Raw genomic sequence first — 26,777 nt, forward strand, 5'->3', positions numbered from 1 at the left:
CAGGATTAGAAGAACAGCTGTTAAAAACAGGATTCTAGGTGGTTAAAAGCAGACAACAGGTACTTCTACCATCCAAATATGTTTAAGATAAGCAAAATAAGAATATTTAATCTAAAATTCAACTTCCATCCTTAAATATCTGGATAATAGGCTTGATGAACTTCCATGAAGTCTTCTCCTGATCACTCAATGTCAAACAGTTCCAGTTATGTGGAATGCAAGAATCAGAACTTTCCTGTCATTATGATGTCAAGAGTAGAGAATGCCTTGTTTCTACTCCTTCAGAAGCATGAAAGGACATGATATTTTCCATCACTGTTTCTGCTAGTAACCACCTAGAAATGATGAGGACACTGTTCTTGAGATTCTCTTTCATTCATTGGGTTTCCCCTAAACATCAGGTTCCCTTTAGGTACACAGACTTTGTGAAGATAAAACAGATAAGGTGTCTGTTCTCAAGGAGTTCCAGTTCAAGAGAGGAGAGTCACATGGAAACAAATAATGGCAGTACGGTGTGATAAGTGTTAATGTGAACGCCATCTCCTAGGCATAGTGGTGGCACAAGGAGTGATCAATTCTGTTTAGGAAGGCTGCACAGAAGGGGAAGAGCTTGTGGGCAGTCGGGTTTGAGGGAAAGGAGAGCATTCCAGGTCAAGACACTCTAGGAAGAAAGAGTCTTATTAAATCAGGTACTTGGAAAGTGGCTGAACAGAGTTGAACCGACGACCCCTGTAGGAGACGGGATGGAGAAGAAGACAGAGACCAGGAGGCAGGCCACCATAACATATAATGGGTCCAATCTCTAGTTTTTTCTCTAAAACAAATGCTTCCCATTCCAGGCATGCATAAGCATCTACATGCATAGAACTAAATGAGGGGCCCTGGGGGATATGCTCCTCAGGAGCTTACACTAAACCTAATCGGGTGAATTAAACATACATACCACAGCTGAAGAAAACACAAACCAGCACATAAACAAGTGCATAAGGCTATAAAACAGCACAGCACAAAGTGCTAAGGGAATTCACAGGTTCTTAGCTTGAGACAGAGCTTAAATACCATTTAATTAGAGAACTGTTCAAATGCTGACTCCCCTTGACAAAACTTCAGTCTAATGAGCCCCCATGGGATATGGGAAGCTCAGTTAGAAACTAGTCTACTTGAGTCCAGAGGTCACTAACCCCACAATACCCAGAAGGGTTTTGCGGCAATACAAGAGATCCACCTCAGACAAGAAAGGGTCCTAAACCGGACCGTTCTCAGCTGGTGAAATGAGCGGGATGGTTAAGAGCACAGCAGCTGTCAAAAGCCCTCATTCTCCATCATGATAACCCAGAGAAAAGAACAGTTCATAGTATACTATTTTTATAGCTTGCTTTCTTAAAAAACAAACAAAAAAACAAAACCCTTTTATTTTTTAAAATGAATTTTTTGAGGTGACATTGGTTAAAATTATACAGATTTCAGGTGTACAATTCTGTAATACCTCACGTGTACACTGTACTGTGTTCACCCCCGAATTGTTTTAAATAGGCATAAATACATCATCAGGATTTTATGTATCTCCAGATTTAAGGTCTCACGTTGAGGTAAGGAAGTATTCAGCTGGTCTTTATCCAAAGATTCTTTCGGGCCTCTGCGGAACCCAGCTCATGATCCAGGGTGGGAGAAAGCCCCTGCCTTTTAATATTTCAGAGCTGCCAAGAGTAAAGCCTGTTGGTCATGGATAGGCAGGACTGCAGTCTTTCCTTATGCCTTATGAGCATGGTATCTCTGGTCCTGATGGGAGATCACCCTGTTGTCCTTCATCACCTTGCCAAGCCTAGAAGAGCTGCCATATGGTGAAGGCATAGGCAATGACACTCACCCTCATGGAGGTCTCGCCACCATGTGCCTGTTGCAGCCTGAAGACCTGGGCCACCATGTGCTCTGTGGACGGGTGCAGCAGGATCCTTCGTGAGGCCAGGCCCACCATCACATATCGGCCCATTGGGGACAGGCTCACTGAAATGGCATTGGGACCTGAGGGCCAAGAAAAGAGACACATTTCCCAGAGTTCTTGCTATGACAAGCAAATACTTTTTCCTTTTAATCTTTTCTTTCTCTCCAATCTACATCTTCGTTTGGTCATCATGGGGCTATCACACACGACTGCAGAGGAGTATAATGTACAGGTATTTAAAGTACCAGTATAATGTCTGACACATTGAAAATCCTTAATAAATGTTGACCATTGTTACGGAATTCATAACAGATTCACATTTAAAATAACTGGTATCATAGCATAAATACTATTTGAAATCTACTTTTTCACTTTAAGCATTACGAACATTTCCCATCATTAAATATTCTATAAGAACATTTTAAAGGCCAATGATATTCTGACTTATCAATGCACCATCGCTTATTTAAGCAATTCTTCACAATTTGACACTTTTCTCTATAATAAATAATATATGGTACTGTGAACATTGTTGTATATAAATCTTTGTATAGTTTTCTTATTATTTCCTTAGAAGTAAGATTACTGGGTCAGAGAGAAGTATAATACATTTTGGCATTTTGGGGGTTTTTACTACACAACACCAAATGGCTTTGCAGTCAATGAGAATGCCCACTTCTCCAAGCTATGACCAAAGCTACTCCCTTATTCCTGGCCATCACAACAGGAGCATATCACTGATGCTACCACGGGAGAGAGGACTCTTATTCTAGGATTCTTTGGCAATGCTATCCAGGCAGGTCTCCTGCAAAGCAAAAGTCCTCTGGTCTGTGCCCCATGAGGCAGGCCCATATGTGACCATTACTCCCACCTAAACCATGCCTCCCCTAGGAATGCCCATGGCAAGGTACCAGCATCCCTGTATCACTAGGTTGGGCCACCCATCCCTCACCAAAGCGCTTGGTGTAGAGCATTTCGCCCAAGTTGTGGGGGGCCAGGGAGTACACTGCCAGGATGCCTTCATCAGGAAAGCCCCTCTGGCTGCTGGGGATGAAAGCAGCCAGGAGCTGGCCATCGGCAGAAATGTCACAGCTGGCATCATTGTAGATCTTGCAGTTCTGAACCAGCACATTCACAGAGGCTGCATCAAAGAGAGAAAAGAGGGTGAGAATGTTTGGAGTTGATGGTGTGAAAAATTCTGGGCCAAGAAATTTGGGGGCCTTCCTAAGGGCCTGAACCCTCTCTAGAGATGCTAAAGGCTGCTCAATCAAAATGTCACGTAACACGCAACATGAGAGAGAGGGAAGATATGGCTCCTCTACCACTTTAATAGGAAACTACAGTCAACACAACCACAACCACCTGCTGAGTCTTAGTTCACACTTAGAAAATAACATTTGAGAGATTAGATAAAGAAAAAGTTATTATAAATTGTTCCTGGAGAGCCATTCAGCAGCTGTTACAGTCCAAAAGATCAAAACCAGGATGAATAAAAATGGAAACCACTGATTCCAAGAAAAAGGTGATACAAGTACAGCTTCCTTGGGGTGTGACTCCTATTCTATACCTGCTTTGTGACCTTGAAGGAGGAAATCATTTCACAAATGTGTGCCTTACTTTCTCATTTAAGAGAAGTGGAACACTTACAAACATCAGTCTTCCAGACAGCTCCTTGCTAACACTAATCCCTAACTCCACAAGACAGGATAAAGAGAAAAAAAGCCTGGCCCTGACTGGATGGTTGGTATTCTTTTCATTTTCACTACGCTCTGTGCCTTATCCATACCATAAGCCAGTATCCATGGGAAGCCCCAGTATGCACGTGGCATTACTGAGAATTACGCACGGGTCAGCTAAGCAGCAGATCAGCATAAGGGAGTGTATGGGGGTTGTGCAGGAATGTCTGCTGGTGGAGAGAATCTGCTCTACTCCAAATGTGACTGTGCCTGTTGGCTTTGTTTCAGTTTTCATTGGAATCCTTCTCCAAGGCCCACTGTGCAATGATGCCCTGCCAGGGGAAAGTGGCTTAACCTTGATGCGAGCACCAGAGTGCTCACATCACGGCACAAGCAACAGCATAACATATCCAAAGGTATGAAGCTACTTTGGGCTTTGTATCATTTAGGTCCAACTTATATATGCACACGCAGAGAGACTTGACTCCTCTTATTAGAAGAAAATTATTTGGAGGTCGGCTGTCAGAAGTATTACGGTTTAAAAAAAAGGCACACTCAGTTGCTCTCATCAGATTCCAGGTGATGTACTCCTATAAGCCAAAAGGCATGACCTGAGAGGTCAAGGGCAAGTATCCCCAGGATATTACCTTAAGGAAAAGAAAACACATATTTTTCAGATGCCTTGAAGCTTATGGGATCAGGGACTCAGAGGGATTTTTAAAATGTGATCTTCACTCCCCTCTTCCTGTGTGTTGTTAACAAAGCCACAGAGATGACAGAGTAGATCAAAAAAGACATAAGAACACATTGATTAGGCTATTGTGCCAACTCTTGGGGGCTGACACCAACAGAACCATTACGCATAGAACCAAGGAGGGACCATAAGGATGGTTCTGTTTGCTAACTAATAAAATAATGACATCCAAATACTCACTGCTATCACCATTAGGGCTCTGTACTGCTCAACTTCCAACCCACCATCTGCTCTAGCCTGCATGGCTAGATTTATCCAGTTAGCACTGAGACTGTCTGCTCCTTATTAGGGTCCCTAGGCTGTTGCCAAAAAGATGACAATCTCTTCCTCCTTCCCTGGATTGACACATGACTCCATTTGGGGATACAGAACCAAAAGAATTGGGAAAGCTTCAGAAGTGAGTCCATCTTGATTTTCTAACCTTGATATTGGCACAACTCAGAAAAAAAACCCTGACAATTTAGACTATAATCATCAAAGTTTTCACAAATATTAAGTAGGGCATGAAAATAAATAGGGAAGGAGATGGGACACTGTGGACTTGGAGAAAGCTTTGCAGTTACTATTTTATCCACATTTAATGTCTTAAAAAATACACAGTGGGTATTTTATGAAAGTACATTTTTCTATCTTGCTATTACGTAGATTTAGCTCACATAATTCAGTCAAACATACAAAGCCTGTGATGACCCTCCAAATGCACTACCAACATAAAAGCAGCATTAAATTGCTTACTGCCATGTTAATTTCTAAGAGGGGCCAAGAATAGGGAAGAGTACAAGTAAGGTTTTCCTTCTTCTGGAAAGTTTGGCTTTCAGCCCCTGAAAAACTGGGAATACAGACAAAAAGCATTCTGTCAGCCTCAAATCCACACCACTGTGTTTGTGTGTGTGCTATATTACAATGATTCCAAGTCAATGGCCACCTTACAAAAAAATTTTTTGAGGTGGGGGAGAGAGTGCGACAGACTCCCGCTTGCACCCTGACTGGGATCTACCCGCAACACCTGTCTGGGGCCGATGTTTGAACCAACCAAGCTATCCTCAACGCCTGAGGACAACACTAGTACCAGCTGAGCCACTGGCTGTGAGAGGGGAAGAGAGAGAGAACTAGAAGAGGGAGGGGAAGAGAAACAGATGGTCACTTCTCCTGTGTGCCCCGACCAGGGATCAAACCCAGGACATCCACATGGCAGGCTGACGCTCTATCCATTGAGCCAACCAGCCAGGGCCTACTTCACAAATTTTGTTCTCTCCCCGCCGCCATGTTATCCAATTTCACAACCACTGTTACAACAGTGAGTCCACTGACATCTGCAGATAACAAATGAAAAGAGTGCTGAAAATTAACACAGAGCTTCTCCAACAGCATGTTGTGTTTCAGAAACTGTGCAGCTAGTGTTCCAGGCTTCACTTCTCCCCTAACAAAGACAATGTGGTCGGTGTGCAGTGATTTGGTAGCTTCATTTTAGCGAGCACTGGGTGGTGTGTTTACAATTTTTATTTCAAAGCCCTAATTAGCAACTAACATTTGCTGCTTGTTGTCTATTAACTTCCCACGTGGAAATGGAAGTACTCAGTTACAATGGTGAGTGGTCAATGCTGCAGTTCACTGGTGCAGCTTCTCAGGAGGCTGACATTTTGATGAGTTAATTTATACAGAGACTTCTTCAATCTCTGTTAATAGTTTTCTTGGGCCATAGAAAGAATTGCACTAATGACAAGAACAACTCATCCGCCTGGCCTGTGGTGGGGCAGTGGATAAGGCATCAACCTGGAACGCTGAGGTCACTGGTTTAAAGCTCTGGGCTTGGCCTTGGCCGGTTTGCTCAGTGGTAGAGCGTCGGCCTGGCGTGTGGGAGTCCCAGGTTCAATTCCCGGCCAGGGCACACAGGAGAAGCGCCCATCTGCTTCTCCACCCCTCCCCCTCTCCTTCCTCTCCCCCAGCCAAGGCTCCATTGGAGCAGCGTTTGCCCGGACGCTGAGGATGGCTCTGTGGCCTCTGCCTCAGGCGCTAGAATGGCTCTGATTGCAGCAGAGCATCGCCCCCTGGTGGGCGTGCTGGGTGGATCCCGGTCGGGCGCATGTGGAAGTCTGTCTGACTGCCTCCCCATTTCCAACTTCAGAGAAATACAAAAAAAAAAATAATAAAGCTCTGGGCTTGCCAGGTGAGGGAACATACGAGAAGCAACTATGAGTTGATGCTTCCCACTCCTCTCCCCTGCCTCTCTCTCAAATCAATAAATAAAATCTTTATATAAAAAAAGCAGGAAACAATGCTGTAGGCAGGTAGAGAAAAAGGTGAAGTGAAATATAGACTACCATGCACCACCAGAGAAGCTGGTTCCGCTCCCTGCCTTGCCTTACCGAGTGGTTCTCAGGCGTTAGCCTGCGTCAGAATCATCTGGAGAACTTGAGAAAAACAAGCAGGGGTAAGGCCTGAGAATTCACATTTCTAACAAGTTTCCAGGTATCTCTGAAGCTGCTAGTCTGGGGCCATACTTGAAAAGTGCTGCCTTACCAGCAGCCCTTGGTCCCTGGGCTGTAGCTCCAGCATCCTGCCCTGCAGTTAAAAGCAAAACACATGTGAGAAATGATAAAGGGGCAGTTAGCTGTGTGTGCGGCAGAGAATGGAAATACAGGCTAGGAAGAAAGGATTTTTCAAATCAAAACTGCTTAAGAGCTTTACGGGGCAGCTCCAGGGGGAAAAAAAGCGATGGAGAAGACAGCAGGAGGCCATGTTCCAGACTGCAATGTAATCTCCTCCTAATTATAAATGATTTCAAGTGAAAATGCCTTAGCAGGGAACGGGAGGGGCTAGAAATACTGATGCCTGGAGGAGCAGATGGCTCTGCCTTCCTATCAGCTCCATAAATTATAAACAAACACCTTGTACAAAGATTGATTTGTAGCCTGCTGCTGGCCGACCAGATGAGGCCATGGGAGTGGCTGGCAGTTGCAATGTTCTTGCAAATGCATTAAATACCGATTTGGAAAATCCAAGGGGTTAAAATCAGCAGGAAAATTTCCGTTTGGTTATCTCTGAGCCCCTCCTGTTTCAGAATAAGACCTCCTATGCAGAGAGCTCCAGGTGATACTATAAGCACTCCCAGAGGCACCCGTTACTACACTCTTGGGGTGTGATCTGTCCCATACCACTCAGGGCACCCTAGTGACCAAATGCGATTTACCCAATAAGAGTTAAGTATTAAAAAGTATAATTCACAGCAAATCTAATGAGCTCTTTTTATGAAAACCATTTCAAAATTATGCATTTGAGGCCTTAGTCACAAACTTCTAAACTCTTTACAGATAGTATTCCAACTGAAATAGGTAGCAAGAATCTCTAGCCTAATTTCAGAAATACCAAAACTGTAACTACACTTTATTCAGACCAACCAGAAAACACAAGCAGTTAAGAACTAATGACAGGAGCCTCAGGTAAAAGTGACTATCATTCTAGAGCAGGGGTCCCCAAACTATGGCCCGCAGGCCTCATGCGGCCCCCTGAGGCCATTTATCCAGCCCCCACTGCACTTCTGGAAGGGGCACCTCTTTCAATGGTGGTCAGTGAGAGGAGCAATGTATGTGGCGGTACCGCAAAGCGCGGCAGCGCTCACATACAGTACTACTTCCAGTAATGCAGGATGCAGCGTCACAGCTTGGGAAGCGCGTAATATCACTTGTTACATCTAGCAGTGACAAATATGGAACCGGACACTGACCATCTCATTAGCCAAAAGCAGGCCCATAGTTCCCACTGAAATACTGGTCAGTTTGTTGATTTAAATTTACTTGTTCTTTATTGTAAATATTGTATTTGTTCTCATTTTGTTTTTTTACTTTAAAATAAGACATGTACAGTGTGCATAGGAATTTGTTCATAGTTTTTATATAGTCTGGCCCTCCAACGGTCTGAGGGCCAGTGAACTGGTCCCCTGTGTAAAAAGTTTGGGGACCCCTGTTCTAGAGGGCAATACCATGAAAAGCAATATGGGCTGTCATCAGACACATATGCCCTCAACTCCTAGAACGCAAGTTTTCCCTAAGGCCAAACCTCAAAGGAAAATAGGGCATTTATATATATAAAAAAAGCAGAATTCTACCACCACACATGATTTAAATGAGGGGGAAAGGCAAGCCAAGCTAAATGAGTCAACCTGGTTGTGCACGATGCTCTCTGATCAGCTCAGGCTTTACAAGAGCCATGATCAAAAGATGTAAGAAGGAACACAGATGGAGAATGACAGGAAGCTGTAGTTGGAACGAGGTGAAGCTTGTACAAAAAATGTTAAAGGCATCCAAAGAGGCCTTGTGAGCTATGCTAGCAGCATATCCAATGCCTTTGTTTTTCTGAGTGTTTTTTTAACATTGATTTTAGAAAAAGAGGAGGGGAGGAGGGAGGGAAGGAGGGAGGGAAGGAGAGAGAGAGAGATCAATTTGTTGTTCCACTTATTTATGCACTCATTGATTGATTCTTGTATGTACCCTGACTGGGGAACCTTCACCCTTGGTGTATTAGGACAGTGCCCTGACCAACTGAACTACCTGGCCAGGGCTGTTCTGAATATTTTGTTTTTCTCTCGAGGAAAATGATTTCCAACTGGGTAGAAACAACATCCTAAGAAGGATCAGAAGCCCACTGCAGATGAGGCAACAGGTTAAGGAAGCAATTATCTTATTTACATAAACATTACTTTCCAGAGATGAAATGTTTCTCAGAGTACTGAAAAGAGACAGGTGTGACTTTAGAATTATGGCCATACTCTTCAAGAAACATGGAATAACCCTGGTCAGTTGGCTCAGCGGTAGAGCATCGGCCCAGTGTGTGGAAGTCCTGGGTTCAATTCTCAGTCAGGGCACATAAGGAGAAGCACCCATCTACTTCTCCACCCTTCCCCCTCTCCTTCCTCTCTCTCTCTTCCCCTCCCACAGCCAAGGCTTCATTGAAGCAAAGTTAGCCCAGGAGCTGAGGACAGCCCCACGGCCTTGGCCTCAGGCACTAGAATGGCTCTAGCCCCAACAAACCAACGCCCCAGATGAGCAGAGTATCGCCCCCTGGTGGGCATGCCGGGTGGATCTTGGTCTTGTGCATGCGGGAGTCTGACTGCCTCCCTGCTTTTAACTTCGGAAAAATAATACAAAAAAAAAAAAGAAAGAAAGAAAAGAAAAGAAAAAAGAAAGAATCATGGAACAACTTTCAAGAAAAAGACATAATAAAAATAGCTAGCACTTAACATTTACTATAATAAATGCCAGGTACTGTTCAGAGTGTTTGACATGTATTAACTAATATAATTCTCATTACAATCCTATGAGGTTTGTTCTATCATAATCTTCACTTCTGTAGACAAGGAAGCCAAGGTACAGAGAGATTAAGTAAGTAAGGTCACACTGTTAGAAGCTGGCTGAGCAGGGATTTGAACCTGGACAGTATAACTCAAAAGAGTTCATATACTTAACCATTATAGGACAGGTGACAAGTAAAGTGACCAAAGAACAACTCTTTCTATGCTTATAAAAAAAAGGAAAAGGAATAAAAAAAGCATCAGGCCCAGACCTTTGTATAAAAAATATAAGTAATTCTAATACAATTAAATTGTTTCTGACAAAGAAAAAGAAAACCTCCAAATTGTAACACAAGCACTATACTTGTACCAAAACCCATATATTTTTAGAAACAAGGACAGATTCATCTCACAAATATCAATGAAATAAACTCGTAATTATTAGCAAGCTAAATGAAAAACATTTAACATTAAAGAATGTATCATGGCCTGGCCTGTGGTGGCGCAGTGGAGTGCTGCCCTGGAATGCTGAGGATGCCAGTTGGAAACCCTGGGCTTGCCTGGTCAAGGCAAACAACAAACAATCAATGAGCAACTAAAATGAAGCAACTATGAGTTGATACTTCTTGTTCCCCCCACTGCTCTCCCTCTGTAAAATCAATAAATAAAAGCTTAAAAAAATAAAGGAATATATCATGAACCAGGTGGGGTTTATTCAAGGAATGTAAGGATGGGTTCATAAGTACAGAATCTATTAACATAATGATCATATTATTAGATCAAAGGAGAGAAAAAAACATCTCCATAGATGCAGTAAAGGCATGACTAAATTCAATATCCAGTCTTGATAAAAAACTCTCTAAAATACGAATAGATGACTTTCTTAAAATGATAAACTATTTCTAGTTCAACCCAAAGCCAGCAATATGCTTACTGAGAAGAAGTTGGACGTTTTCCCATTAAAGTCAGGAACAAGATGAGGATGCCTGCTATTATTTAACATTGTTTTGATGATAGCAGCAAGTGAACTTTGGTAAAAATGAAATCACAGGTACAAAAGTTGAAATGAAGGAGGTAAAATCACTATTATTTATAGGTAACACACCTAGAAGAAAAACCATGTTTAGCTGATAAGTAGTAAACAAATTTAGTAAGATAGCCGGACTGAAAAAATAAGCTTATAACAATAGATTTAAGAAATGAATAGGATCAAATAAATCTTTTAACATTCCTAAGAACAAAAGAGAAACATCAAGAAACTGAAAATCATATCATTTTTTACATTGGAACATATAAAGATATTAAATCTTAATTTTTTTAAGCGAGAGAGAGACACACAGACAAATGAGAAGAATCAACTCATAATTGCAGCACATTAATTGTTCATTGATTGCTTCTCATATGTGCCTTGATGGGGGTGGAGGGTGGGGTGCTCCAGTTGAGCCAGTGACCCCTTGCTCAAGCCAGAAACCTGAGATTCAAGCTAGTGACCATGGGGTCATGTCTATGATCCCACACTCAAGCCAGCAACCCTGCGCTCAAGCTGGAGAGCCTGCACTCAAGCTGGTGACCTCGGGGTTTCCACTGCACCACCACGAGGTCAGGCTCTCCTTAGGTTAATTTACAAAGTTAATGCAATTGCAGTAATTATACTAACAGGATTTTTTTTCAGGGGAGTAAAGAAAAGAAACAAGGTAGTTTTTTTTGTGTGTTTTTTTTTGTATTTTTCTGAAGTTGGAAACAGGGAGGCAGTCAGACAGACTCCCGCATGTGCCCGACCAGGGGTGTCGCTCTGTTGCAACCAGAGCCATTCTAGTGCCTGAGGCAGAGGCCACAGAGCCATCCTCAGCGCCCGGGCCAACTTTGCTCCAATGGATCCTTGGCTGCGGGAGGGGAAGAGAGAGACAGAGAGGAAGGAGAGGGGGAGGGGTGGAGAAGCAGATGGGCGCTTCTCCTGTGTGCCCTGGCCGGAAATCAAACCCGGGACTCCTGCACGCCAGGCTGATGCTCTACCACTGAGCCAACTGGCCAGGGCAAAACAAGGTAGTTTTAAAGTCCATACAGAAAAATAAACATGCTTGAGCAAGCAGGAAATCTGTACTAATAAAATAATAAGAGGAGACTATCCTACCAGATTCTAAATCATAAAGCCTCAAAACTTAAACCCATATAATACTCTAACATGGATAATCATCAGATCACTGGGACAAAATAGCCTAGAATTAAATTAATTACACACAGGAAATTATTAAGAGGATAAAAAGTGACATCCCAAATCAATGGAGGCAAAGAGATTATTCTATAAATTGGGACAAATAAGTAGTCATATGGGGAAAAAGTTGGATCACACTCTTCTTTGATTAGCTAGGTTAAATATTTCCTAGTAAGTCAAAGAGTTAAAGGTAAAAAAACTAAAATATAAAAGTGCTACCTGGTCTTCCTACTGATTACACAAAATTTAAAAACCCTAAAAGGAAAACTGGGTAATCCTAACTACTTAAAATAAGTCCTATGAGAAAAATAAGCTTCAGCAAAACTGAAATACAAATGACAACTGGGAGATTCCTATTAGAAGTTAAGGCCCTGGCCGGTCGGCTCAGCGGTAGAGCGTCGGCCTAGTGTGCGGAGGACCCAGGTTCGATTCCCGGCCAGGGCACACAGGAGAAGCGCCCATTTGCTTCTCCACCCCTCCGCCGCACTTTCCTCTCTGTCTCTCTCTTCCCCTCCCGCAGCCAAGGCTCCATTGGAGCAAAGATGGCCCGGGGGCTGGGGGTGGCTCTGTGGCCTCTGCCCCAGGCGCTAGAGTGGCTCTGGTCGCAACATGGCGACGCCCCGGAGGGGCAGAGCATCGCCCCCTGGTGGGCAGAGCATTGCCCCTGGTGGGCGTGCCGGGTGGATCCCGGTCGGGTGCATGCAGGAGTCTGTCTGACTGTCTCTCCCTGTTTCCAGCTTCAGAAAAATGAAAAAAAAAAAAAAGAAGTTAATTTTTTCATTTCTAAAGCGCTCCTATAAAACCCTAAGGAAAGACCAGCCACATAAAGCGGGAGAGAAAGCACATGCACAGTTCAAGAAAAGGCCACACACACGGCTCCATGCATGAAGAAGCACAAACTCGGTTTGTAATATGAGAAATACAAATTTAAAATACCTCATACTATTCTTTTACCTATCAGATTTTTAGATATCCAAAAATATAACACATTCCACAAGCAAGAGTTTAGGGGAACAGGCACTCTCATAAACTGCAGACAAGAGTATAAACTGACATTACCTACACAAAGGGTGATTTAGCAATATTTACCAAAATCACAAATATGCATCTTCTTCCTCCCTACAATTCCATTTCTAGGAATTTTTCCTATAGATATACTTGCACACGTGCAAAATTACAAACTGCATGATAGTTGTACAGCAAAAGACTGAAAAGAACTTGAAAGTCACTCATCAGAAGACTGGTTAAAAAATAACAATACCTTTGGACAATGGTATACTAGCAGTTAGTTAAAAAGAATGAGTAAATTCTATACACTACATGGAAAGATCAAGATACACGACAAAGTAAAGAAAGCAAAGTGCAGAAAGAAGCATGTATAACATGATGCCATTCAGGTTAAACAGAAGGTAGAAAACCATCTGTTTGCATTTGCTTGTATATGTGTACACAAACACAAACACACACACACACACACACACACAATATTCTTTTTTTTTTTTAAGTGAGAGGAGGAGAGATAGTGAGACAGACTACCGCGTGCACCCCGACTGGGATCCACCCAGCAGCCCCCATCTAGGGCTGATGCTCAAGTCAACCAAGCTATTTTATAGCACCTGAGCCTGACATTTGGACCAACCAAGCCACTGGCTGTGGGAGGGGAAGAGGAAGAAAAGGCAGAAAGGGAAGGGGAGAGAAGCAGATAGTCACTTCTGTGTGTCCTAACTGAGAAGTGAACCCAGGACGTCCATACTTTGGCTTACGCTCTATCCACTTAGCCAACCGGCCAGGGCCTACAATATTCTTGAAAAGACATACAAGAAAGTGCTAACTGTGGTTGCCTATGGGGAGGGGTGGTGGGTAGATGGGAGCAGGGCTGGGAAACTCACTGTATATCCTTTTCTACTTTTAAATTTTTTTTTGAATGGTGAATGTATTTCAAATCATGTTTCAGATTATAAAAGGAACAAAGTAAACAAAATATAGCAGGAACATAACTGAAAATAAATTATGGCAAACAAGTTCTAGGCCAGAAATACAGAGGTGAACAAGCAAACTTGGTATTTAATAAGGGAAAAGGTAGATTACGGTTGATTCCCAGCAGAATGAAAGAACCAATTACTGAACATGTGGCTTCTAAGTACTTAGAATGACATGACTGCTACTGAGGTTTCACTAAGAATAAGGCATGAAAAATTAACCTCATTTTCATTGTCTGATAGGAATACCAAGAGTAGCCTATTGGGAAATGCCAGACAGAGAATATTTTGATTATTTTAAAGTATCTGACAGAGTCTTATAATCCCTTGTAGATGAGAGAAAAATGTGGGCCTCAGATATGAATACCAGCCCAGGTTGCTAATGCATGAAGCAAAACTGACACAGACGAAGACCACAAGGCTTGGAGCAATGTCCTGATTCACTACTTTGCTAGCAATCCAAAGGAAGACAGAGAAAGCATGTTTATCAAGTTATTAGACAATGTAAAATTGAGAGAAAGTGACTCAAAGATTAAATAGATTTTGAGAGGCAAGAACTAGGAACCCCAATTGACACTGTTAAGATAAAATTTAACAGAAACAAATACAAACAATCGCTTCTTGGCCTTTTGGCAAAGATCAAGTGAAACAAACATAAACCTTTGGTTTCTAAAAGATTCAAATTGCACAAGTAACTGCAGGATGGTAGAGCCCTGCTTCATTAACAGACGGAGGAATTTCAAGTTACTGCAGACTCAGGAGTGATTTCAGAGAAAACCACTGAAATCTCAGGCTGAACTAACACTGTCTAAGCATCACTTAACTATGTACTGGACAGCTCTCACCTGGACTTTTTTACTCTGTTCTGGCCCCCAAAACGAAAAGGGAAAATGAGCAGAACTGCCAAGGATTCAGAAACCAGATCAGTAAAAGAAAATGTCCAGCCCGAAAAGTAAGATTCAAAGGGAAATCACAGTTTATCTTCAGATAGCTAGAGGATTGTCACTTAAAAGAGGCACCATTAGACTTATTCTATGGAGATTCAGAGGTGGAACTAGGACCAACAGGAGGCAGTGACAGCTCCGTACAAGAAATGGTGACTTGGTACAAAAAAGAAGATTTTAACAGGAATTTAGCAGTGATGGCTTAGGCCATTTCATCACAGTATGACCTGAAGTATTCAAGCAGATGAATGGGAGAGGATGATACATCCAATAAGGGGTTAGTTTCCAATAGTTAGAAAGAACTCATACAACTCAACACCAAAAAAACCCCCACAAAAACCAAAAGAACTCACGCCACACACAAACCAAACAATCCAATTAAAAACAGGCAAAAGGACCTGAATAGGTTTTCTCCAAAGAGGACATACAGAGGGCCAATAGACATAGGATAAGATGCTCACTGTCAGCCCTGACTGGTGGTTCAGTGGATAGAGCATTGGCTAGGTGTATGGGCATCCGGGTTTGATTCCTGGTCAGTGCACATAGGAGAAGCAACCATATGCTTCTCTCCCCTTTCCTCTCCCTCTTTCCCTCCCGCAGCTAGTGGCTCGGTTTGAGCATGGCCCTAGGCACTGAGGATAGCTTGGTTAGTTCGAGTGCATAAGCCTCAGACACTAAATATAGCTTGGTTGATTCAAGCAGTGTTGGTAGACAGGGATTGCCGGTTGGATTGTGGTCAGGGCACATGCAGGAGTCTGCCTCACTGTCTCTCTTCTTCTCATCTTAAAAAAAAAAGGAAAAAATATATAAATGTCACTAATCACTGGAGAAATGCAAATTTAAAAATGGAACTGCCTTATGACCCAGTAATTCCACCTCTGGGTATATACCCAAAGAAACCCAAAACACTAATCTGAAAGAATATATGCACCCCTAAGTTCATTGCAGCATTATTTACAATAGCCAAGATATGGAAACAGCCCAAGCATCCAACAATAAATGAGTGGATAAAGAAGCTGTGGCACATATGTACATGGAATATTGCCACAAAAAAGAATGAAATCTTACCATTTGCAACAGCATGGATGGACCTGAGGGTATTAGGCTAAGTAAAATAAGTCATTCAGAGAAATAAAAAAACCATGTGATTCCACTTGTATGTGTAACCTAAAGAGCAAAATAAGTGAACAAAATAGAAACAGATTCATTGATGGTTTCCAAAGGAGAGGAGGCTTGAGGGATTAAGGAGCAAAAGATGAAGAGACTGAGATCTACAAATCGGCAGTCACAAAGAGGGGCCATAAAGTACAACAAACGGCAATAGTTTTCAACCCTTTTATACCTGGGGACCAGTGAAAATAGGAGAATTATTTTGGGGACCGCTAAGGCAGAAATCACCCTGAGCATAAGCGAATTTGACTGAGATCACTGGGTCTATAATCTTCATACAACATCAGGATGGTTAACTAGTTCAAAGACCAGCACAAAATTTCTGGCGGATGGGTCTATGGACTGGCAGTTGAAAAACACTGACATAGGGAATATAGTCAATGATATCATAACAACTATGTATGGTGCCAGGTGGGTGCCTGAAATATCAGGGGGACCACTTTGTAAAGTGTATGATTGTCTAACCACTATGCTGTACACCTGAAACTAATACTTCCCTAAGAGGCTGGGAAACTGGACTGTCAGACAGATGTATTTGTGCATATATAAACATATTAATAATGACATTCAAGTGCATTCCCTTCAGATCTGGATTAATACATAAATTTAGTATCACTATAGTCTTTCCGCAGGGTCACAATGTCAGCTCTCAGTCCCTACGCACCCCTCTTTCCTCAGTTCCACCTAACCTTTTAGGCTTTGAACAATGACCTGCTCGCCAGTAAGCTCCTCAAGGCACAGACATCTTCATTCCTGTGTCCGCTTTAGAGCTGTTCCTAGTACTGTACCTAGTGTTGTTCACTACTCTAGATATGTTTGCTGAACTGTTTAACAGAGAGTTGCAGAAATGGAACATGGCAATTAGCTTGTCAAGGAGATGATGAAAAGTCCTGTGCCCCGTGGGTTTCCGAGTTCTGGCTCACCAGTAAGACAGACCCCTTCCACCGGTACCCCAACTCCACCTCTGCTTACCATTACTGATTTCTGGGAGGTCAAATTTGGTGAAGTCCCACCACTGGAGCCGGTAGGTAGTATTGGCAATGTTACTGGCCACAGCGGACTGTCCATCACCGATCACTGCCCCTAGTGGGGGAACAAAGAGAGCACATTATCATCTGTATCCACATGTTTCCACTGAGAACATAAAGCAACACTGGGATTAGTAGAAGAGAGGGAAGGGGAAGAACCCAGCAGGGCTGAAGAAGGCTGGCGAGTCCCACCTGTCAAGTCTCTATCTCAAAGAGAAACCAGACATGGTTTTCAAGAACAATTCTACATGGAAATATAATCCCATTCATCAGCCCCTCCCATTATTACTTAAACATTTACTTAGTGGCAACCACGTGGCAGATACTGTATACATCCTGTCTGGTAAGAGCACAACCTGAATAGACAGATGAGTTTTCATGAAAATGTGAGAAACAAAAAGTGAAAAAGAGAGGATACCTAATTTATCAGAGTCAAAATATTTTTATTAAGACAATATTTTATAATCCCACCCTACTCCATGAGAAGTTCCTTGAATCCAGGTTCACTTGTAACATCTCACGATTTAACTTTCCCTGAGATATACACTCTGTATGACATTTTTTCCTTGGTAACCAATTAAATAAAAAATGGATTTTTTAAAACAGGGTGACACTTTAATTTGCAGTTGTATTTCATTTACATGAACATGTCATTTCCTCCTCCTCCTCCCAAAGTGCATTTCATACACAACCACCCTTCTGATTAGACAGAGCCAAACCCTCTTGGGAGAACATTCTTATATGCTAGACAACCTAGCAACTTATAAATGGTATTCTCTGCTGCAAATCAACTCCTGCTTTGAGAAACGGAACTTGGTAGAACTTACTAGTCTCAGGACAGTGGACAATTCTATACCTATATTATTCAGTATCACTGTCTTCCTCCTCTGCACGTCACTGTAAAAGGGTGTGTGTGTTACTTTTACTTTTAGAGAACTGCATTTATTGTTCTGCTACTCCTGATGTTTTCCAATTCTTTCCCCAAATGGTCAAGACATTATTCAGAGAGAAAATGTCTTCTACACAAGCCCTGAAATAGCACTCTTCTTATTCTTCTCCAGGTGCTGCAGGTCACTGCATGAAAAGACTTCCCACCATTAGTTTACTGATAGTGTCCTTGTCCCAGTTTCTATTTGTAAAGAAAGGTACAAATACTGTAATAGCTCACTTCCAAGATGATGGTATTTCTAGATTATGATTCTCAATATGGGTAATATTGCCCTCAAGGGGGTAAAAAGTAGCTCATGGGGGAAAAAAATGTTAATACAACTGCTAATCCCCCTCCCTGAGTGATGCAGTATATAAACAGACACATAGCATATCTATGGTATTAAAATTTCATGGGAGTAGAGCTGATTAGGGAAAAAATGTCCAAAAAAGCTCCTTAGCAGAGTAATAATGAAAAAGAGGTTGACAAACACTGTTCTAGAGAAATGAATATTCCAAAAACAACATATTCTTGAAAATTTTACAGATTCAAAGACATAGCCCCAAATGGTTATGATCTCCCTAAGGCCTGAGGAAGACAGAATTTGGGGTTGCTGTCAATGAGCCCATTGACATTAAACCCTTATTGATGGTCCTGTGGCACATCACTCAAATGAGGTAAATAAGGTCCTGACCAGGAAGCTCAGTCGAACAGAATGTCATCCTGGTATGCCAATGTTGTGGCTTCAATTTCTGGTCAGGGCACGTACAAGAATAAACCAATGAATGCATAAATAGGTGGAACAACAAATCAAAATGTTTCTCTACCTCCTTCTTCCTTTCTCTCTAAAAATCAATAAAATTAAAAAATGAGGTAAATATATATATGCCTTTCTTATTAACTTTTACAGAAAATTCTATAATAATTACATCTGATCAGAAACTTTCCTAAACTTCTGGATCATGAAGAGGTTAAGATTCCTATAGGACTTTCTTAATAGAAATTTTTCTTCATTTTTCTAGGCCTCTCTGATAATAAAAAACATTTTTTAATTCCTTTTTTTTTTTTTTTTTTTACAGAGACAGAGAGACAGATAGGCACAGAGAGACAGGAAGGAAGAAAGATAAGAAGCATCAACTCTTTGTTGCAGCACCTTAGTTGTTCATTGATTGCTTTCTCATATGTACCTTGATTGGGGGGGGGGTGCTACAGCAGAGCATGTGACCCCTTGCTCAAGCCAGCGACCATGGGGTCATGTCTATGATCCCACACTCAAGCCAGAGACCCCATGGTCAAGCTGGTGAGCCCGCGCTCAAGCTGGTAACCTTGGGGTTTCGAACCTGGGTCCTTTGCATCCCAATCCAACGCTCTATCCACTGCACTACTGCCTGGTCAGGCCATTTTTTAATTCTAAGGTCTACCACTTCCCAGGACATAATTATTCAGTTTCACTCTGACCCAGTCTCAATTCCATTGAGCTTATGAAGTGTTCCCCTAGCTTGCTTATCTAGGTGGTTGACATCTCCCTTTGACCACTAGTCTCTCTCAAATTACTTTAGTTCCTTATTTCCTCCAACTTCTCAGAGAAAAGGAAATAATCCAAAGAAAAAAGAGGTGAACTGATTTTTCTCAGTATATGATGAAAAAACACTAGTCACTAAAAGTAGGTAGAAAATAAATAAATAAAAATAAACCCCATATTCTATGAACTTAAAATATGGGGGAGAAGATGAGAGCTATGAACAGGAAAAGAGTTCAGGAAAATCCCAGATGCCTTACGAGTACTGTGGATCTGTAACTGGGAACAACCCACAGCTCTAGAAGCGCACCCTGTGCGTGCCTGGCGAAATGTCTTCTGGAGAACAGCTGTGTGATAAATAAACGTGTGCAAGAGACTGGGGAGGTATTCTCTGCCAATAATGCCAGAGTGCTGAGAAGAAAAGCCTGGCACCAGGGAAAGTCAGTTTTCAGTGCCATGTAAACATAGATTAGGGAGTTAAGGATGCCAACAACAGATTACTATCACCAGGTCCTCTGCAAGAACTGCAGGCCAAACAAGCCTTCTCTCAGAAACATCAGGAAGAAAAACTGCCACCCTACTAAAACACCCAATCATTTAGTAACCTCTGGCCATTGAGGTGAAGACACAGGAAATGTGCCAGAATAAGTAATGGACTGAGTGACAAAGTATTTATATATATAGGAAGCACTTAACTTCAGAAACCAAATCCTGAGACACTGAGGGATTTCTGAGGCCACAAGATTTTCTCCATAACAACAGAATGGAACAAGCTAGACTCAGTTTCTCAACCTCCACTGTTGATATTTTGGGCCAGATAATTCTTTGTGTAGGAGGTAGGGTGAGTTTCATGCAATGCAGGATGTTTAGCAGCACCCTTGGCCTCGCCTTACAGATAAGGAAACAAGATAAGTTGTAAAAAAAAAGATGTTAATAATGTGCCTGACCTGTGGTGGTGCTGCAGATAAGATGCTGACCTGGATTGCTTAGGTCCTGGGTTCGAGACCCCGAGCTTACCTGGTCAAGGCACAGAAAAGCAACTGTGAGTTGATGTTTCCCTCTCTTCCCTCACCCCTGCCTTTCTCTTTCTCTCCTCTCTCTAAAATCAATAAATAAAATCTAAAAAAAGAAAATAGTTATTGCACATCTAGCTCAATGTCCATGTCCTTTAAAAAAAGGTATAATAATAATACCTACAATTTATAGAATTGTTGGGAGAACTGAAACAATAAATGTAATGTGATGTTAAATAATAAGTGTTTAATAAATGACTACCATTGAATTATTTTGATCATTTACTCCAATCTCTGTATGCTTTTCTAATATGGGTACTGTCTGTAATCAACATCTCGTAAAAGTCCTTTAAGATACTGGCCCAAATAATGTGCCAGCGCCAAGAGAGAAAAGTACTTAATTTTAGAATTAAGATCAAATGTCTAGGCCCTAGACTCTTTACAAAGTATGCTGTCAGACTGCAAGGGAATTAAAATAGAAATCAGTAACAAAAAGATAACTGAGCCCTGGCCTGTTGGCTCAGTGGTAGAGCGTCAGCCTGGCGTGCAGAAGTCCTGGGTTCGATTCCCGGCCAGGGCACACAGGAGAAGCGCCCATCTGCTTCTCCACCCCTCCCCCTGCTCCTTGCTCTCTGTCTCTCTCTTCCCCTCCCGCAGCGAGGCTCCACTGGAGCAAAGATGGCCCGGGCACTGGGGATGGCTTCTTGGCCTCTGCCCCAGGCGCTAGAGTGGCTCTGGTCGCAACAGAGCCACGCCCCAGAGGGGCAGAGCATCGCCCCCTGGTGGGCGTGCCGGGTGGATCTTGGTCGGGCGCATGTGGGAGTCTGTCTGACTGTCTCTCCCCGTTTCCAGCTGCAGAAAAATACAAAAAAAAAAAAAAAAAAAGATAACTGGAAAATCCTAAAATACCTGGAAATTAAGCAACACACTCTAAATAACACATGGCTCAAATAAGATATCTTAAGAGAAATTATAAAATATTTTGAACAAAAGGAAAATGAAAACACAACTTAATAAAATTTGTCGGATGCAGCAAAGTAGTGCTAAGAGGGAAATTTACCACATTGAATGCATATATTAGAAAAAGAATATCTTGGAAAACAAAATGAGCAAATTTAATCTAAATAAAAGAAAAATCAGAGCAGAAGTCAATGAACTGAAAATAAGAAATCAATTGAGAAAAAAAATCTATGAAACCAAAAGCTGGATCTTTGAAAAGATTAATAAAATTAATAAATCTCTAGCCAGGCTAACTAAGAAACAAAGAGAAGAACCAAATTATTAATATCAAAAACAAAAGGCCATCACTACTAATCTATAGATACTAAAAGGATAATGAAAGACTATTAGTAACAACTTGTCACCTGCAAATTTGATAACCTATATTAAATTGGTAACAGGTCAACACACAGTCTAGCAAAATTTGTAAGAAGAGATAATCTGAATAAACCTATAACTATTAAATTGATACAATCATTAATAACCTCCCAAAACAGAAAGCATCTAGGCTCAAGTAGGTTCACTGGTAAATTCTTCCAAACATCAACTTGAGCCCAAGGTCACTCGTTCTGCTATATCCCCCGGGTCAAGTCACATATGAGAAAGCAATCAATGAACAACTAAAGTGCAGCAACAAAGAATTGATGCTTCTCATCTCTCCCCCTTCTTGTCTGTCCTTCTCTCTGTAAAAAAGTAAAAGAAACTTTCTACAATCTCTTCTAGAAAACAGAAGTGGGACTACTTCCTGACTCGCTCTATGAGGCCAGCATTATCCAATACCAAAAGCAGATAAAGACATTGAAGGGAAAATAAACAACCTATAGACTAACATCTCTCATCAACATAGAAGCAAATATCCTCAATAAAGTATTAGCAAATCAAGTTTAAAAATGTATAAAAAATATACACATTATATTCAAGTGGGATTTATTCCAGATATGCAAGGTTGGTTTGACATTTGAAATTAAACTAATATAATCCATCACATCAAGATAAAGAAGATAATCTTATGACCATATAAAGAGAACCAGAAAAAGCATTTGACCAAATCCAACACCTACTCTTTTTTTAAAAATTTTAAATATTTATTTATTTATTTTTTACAGAGACAGAGTGAGTCAGAGAGAGGGATAGACAGGGACAGACAGAAAGGAACAGAGAGAGATGAGAAGCATCAATCATTAGTTTTTTTGTTTTTTGTTTGTTTGTGTTTTTTTGAAGCTGGAAACAGGGAGAGACAGTCAGACTCCCGCATGCTCCCGACCAGGATCCACCCGGCACGCCCACCAGGGGCAACGCTCTGCCCACCAGGGGGCGATGCTCTGCCCATCCTGGGCGTCGCCATGCCGCGACCAGAGCCACTCTAGCGCCTGAGGCAGAGGCCACAGAGCCATCCCCAGCGCCCGGGCCATCTTTGCTCCAATGGAGCCTTGGCTGCGGGAGGGGAAGAGAGACAGAGAGAAAAGCGCGGCGGAGGGGTGGAGAAGCAAATGGGTGCTTCTCCTGTGTGCTACCGCTGAGCCAACCGGCCAGGGCCATCATAAGTTTTTCACTGCGCGTTGCAACACCTTAGTTGTTCATTGATTGCTTTCTCATATGTGCCTTGACCACGGGCCTTCAGCAGACCGAGTAACTTCTTGCTGGAGCCAGCGACCTTGGGTTCAAGCTGGTGGGCTTTTGCTCAAACCAGATGAGCCCGTGCTCAAGCTGGCAACCTCGGGGTCTCGAACCTGGGTCCTCGGCATCCCAGTCCGATACTCTATCCACTGCGCCACTGCCTGGTCAGGCCCAACACTTACTCTTGATAAAAACTACCAGCAAATTAGGAAGAAAGGAGAATTTCCTCAATTTGATAAAGGTATCTATAAAAAAAAATTTATAGCTAAAATCATACAAGTGTATGGTGGTGGAAGATGATTTGACTTTGGGTGGTAGGCACACAATGCAGTGTACAGATCATGTATCATAGAAATGTACACTTCAACCTGACTGGTGGTGGTACAGTGGATATAGCCTTGACCTGGGACACTGAGGTCCCATGTTAAAAATCCTGAGGTGACCGGCTTGAGCAGGGATCATCGACATAATTCCATGTTCACTGGCTTGAGCCCAAGAACACTGGCTCGGCTGGAGCCCCCCACCCCCACCCCCTGGTCAAGGCATGTATGCTGCAACTACAAGCTAATGCTTTTCATCTCTCTCCCTTCCTGTCTCTCTCTCTCTAAGGGCAAAAGAAAAAAACGTACACTTGAAACCTATATAATTTTATTAACCAATATCACTTCAATAAATTAATTTTAAAAAAAGAAACTAACATTCAACTTTTGCTATAGCAAATGTTATATGCCATTTTCAGAACAGTAGAAAACTTACCAATTTGCTTTCTTAATTAAATCTATGATGCTGATAAGAAAATAAAATAATGAAATAAAATAAAATCATACTTAACAGTGAAAAACTATAAACTTTTCAACCTTGTCTGGGAACATGCAAGTATTATATCTCCTCTTCAACACTGTACTGTATGGAAGTCTTAGCTAGTGCAGTAAGACAAAAAATGTAAATAAGTATACAGATTGGAGAGAAACAAATAAAACAGTCTTTATTTACAGATGATATGATGCCTATGTAGAAAACTCCAAATAATAAAAACAATTAACTCCTGCAACTAGTAAGTGATTCTATCAAGGCTGCAGCATATAAAGTTAATATACAAAAAAGTCAACTGCTTTCCTAAATACCAGCAATAAGCAATTGAGTAATCGGTGTTTGAAACTTAAAATACAATAGCATTTATATTAGACTAAATAAATACTTAGGTATAAAATTTTAAAAAAATGTGTTAAGGTCTATATGATGAATATTACAAACCTTTTTTTTTTTTAAATTTAAGCGAGAAAAAGAGAGACAGGAAAGGAGAGAGATGAGAAGCATCAACTCACAGTTGTGGCACTTTGGCAGTTCATTGATTGCTTCTATTATGTGCCTTGACTGGGGGGACTCCAATTGAGCCAGTAACCCCTTGTTCAAGGCCAGCAACCCTGTGCTCAAAGTAGCAACCTTGGGCTTCAAGTCAGTGACCCCTGGGCTCAAGCCAGCAACCATGGTGTCATGTCCATGATCCCCCACTCAACCTGGCAAGCCCACTCTCATGCCAGTTATCCCAAGGTTTCAAATCTAGGTCCTTAGCATCCCAGGTTGATGCTCCATTCACTGTGCCACCACCTGGTCAGGCCATTGGGTGATTCTTGTTCATGCACTGACTGGGGATCAAATTTGCAACCTTGGCGTATCTGGACAGTACTCTAACTAAATGTGCTACCCAGACAGGGCCTAGGAATAAAATTTTAATTGTCATGACAGTCACATGCATCTCTGCCTCTGCTTCTCTCAGACTCTTCTTTTGTTGCTTGGAAAGGAGAATAAGAAGCTGCCTTTTTTCTAAAGTTTTTTTAGCCTCTCTTCAAGATCTGTTCTTGAGCAAGGAAATGAAGAGTATGATTCAACAGTACAGTAAAAACATGAACAATAGGAATCATTAGCAAATCTATCAGAAAAGCTAATTTGGGAGGGTAAAAAAGGGCACAAGTTACAAAGAAGGAAACAAATTATATTTTGGTCCTATAAAATTGTTTAATTTGAGGCTGCCTCATTCAGAAAGGACATCTCGATATACTGCTGCTGGAAGACAGACAAGAATGGAACTGGGGGCACAAACACTCAACCTGGAAACACAATTACTATTTTTCTGCTTGATTGTGATATAAAGCCAAGAACCAGCATGCTAATTGGTCAGTGGAACTGAGACTAGAAACCCCAGGTTAGGTTTCTACCATGAACAACTTACCAACTTTTCAAAATTCTTCTTAGAAAGCTGGTCACAAAGGACTACATACTGTATGATTCCACTTACATGAAATGTCTAGAACAGGCAAAGCTATCACAACAAAAAGTAGATCAGTAGTTGCCTAGGGCTAGAGAGTGACAGGGAGAGTAATTAAAGAAATAAATACTAAGGGGTATGGGGATTTTAGCAGGTGACAAAAATGCTCTAAAATATATAGTGGCAATGATTGTAAAAATCTGTGACTATAGTAAAAACCACTGAGCTGTACAGTTTAAATAGGTGAATTACATGGTATATGAATTCTACCTCTATAAGGCTATTACTAAAAAATACTATTCGGGCCTGACCAGACGGTGGCGCAGCGGATAGAGCATCGGTCTGGGATGCCAGGACCCAGGTTCCAGATCCTGAGGTCACCAGCTTGAGCGCGGGCTTATCTGGTTTGAGCAAAAGCTCACCAGCTTGGACCCAAGGTCGCTGGCTTGAGCAAGGGGTTACTTGGTCTGCTGAAGGCCCACGATCAAGGCACATCTATCCCTGTCTATCGCTCTCTCTGTTTCTGTTAAAAAAAAAAAAAAAAAGGCATAAAAATATTATTCAGTATAAATTTGGGGCTTTGTGGAGTAAAAAATGGCAATCTCATTTTTGGTATCCCTTTGCATTTCTTTAATAATTTAGAGTATTGGTGAGCATCTTTTTATCTGTTTACTGGCTTATTATTTTTTTTTAGTGTATAATGCCCACCCACACCTTATGTGCATTTTTATGTTTAGTTATTTGTAGTCTGATAGATTTAATTCTTTTTAACAAATTGCTTTCTGTCTATGAAAAACAATTATTAGAGCAATACAACACAAGATTATTTAGACAAAAAAAGCATTTTTCTGGCCTTGGCTAGGTAGCTCAGAGGATAGAGCCTTGTCCCAGTGTGCCGAGGTTGCAGGTTTGATACCCAGTCAGGGCATATCACCAGAACCAACCGAGTGCACAACTAAATGGAACAACTACGTGGAACACTGAGTTGATGCTTCGTTCTCCCCTGACCCCGTCAAATCAATAGAAAAATTAAAAAAAAAAAAAAAAAGAATATGTTTCCTCTCTATATACTGAATGGCATTCTAGGAAGAACATTTCTTTACAGAAAGCCTCATTCAAATGGAGGTTTATATTTGTTCTAAGCAGGGGTATAACTAAACACTATCACATTCACTTTGTCATCTTACCACCATTTTAACACTATTAAAGAGCATAATCAATGATTCTATAGCCTGGGAACCTGAAAAGAATCCGTGATGGCAAATAGCAGACTTCTCCCAACAACAGAAGTTTCTCCCAGTCCCCATTTACAGTTTTGACATTAAGGAAAATGTCCAAACTATTTAAAAATAACAGCTTTGCCTGACCAGGCAGTGGCACTGTGGATAGAGCATTGGCCTGGGACACAAAGACCCAGGTTCGAAACCCTAAGGTAGCCAGCTT

The 26,777-nt window shown here is 41.6% G+C and overlaps 1 protein-coding gene across 20 annotated transcripts in view; it reads right to left on the reverse strand.

The window, feature by feature from the left end:
* The window catches only part of AMBRA1 (autophagy and beclin 1 regulator 1), a 237,122-nt gene that overhangs the window by 34,105 nt on the left and 176,240 nt on the right, over positions 1-26,777 (reverse strand). For all 20 annotated transcript variants that reach the window (XM_066251426.1, XM_066251422.1, XM_066251424.1 and 17 more), the window contains 3 exons: positions 16,937-17,047; positions 2,895-3,083; positions 1,868-2,022 (listed from right to left, as the gene is read on the reverse strand). In XM_066251426.1, the coding sequence (XP_066107523.1) occupies positions 1,868-2,022; positions 2,895-3,083; positions 16,937-17,047 (455 nt within the window). The remainder of the gene's footprint in view (positions 1-1,867; positions 2,023-2,894; positions 3,084-16,936; positions 17,048-26,777) is intronic.

The sequence above is a fragment of the Saccopteryx bilineata genome, chromosome 1 (assembly GCF_036850765.1).
Source record: "Saccopteryx bilineata isolate mSacBil1 chromosome 1, mSacBil1_pri_phased_curated, whole genome shotgun sequence".
Taxonomy (NCBI): Eukaryota; Metazoa; Chordata; class Mammalia; order Chiroptera; family Emballonuridae; genus Saccopteryx; species Saccopteryx bilineata.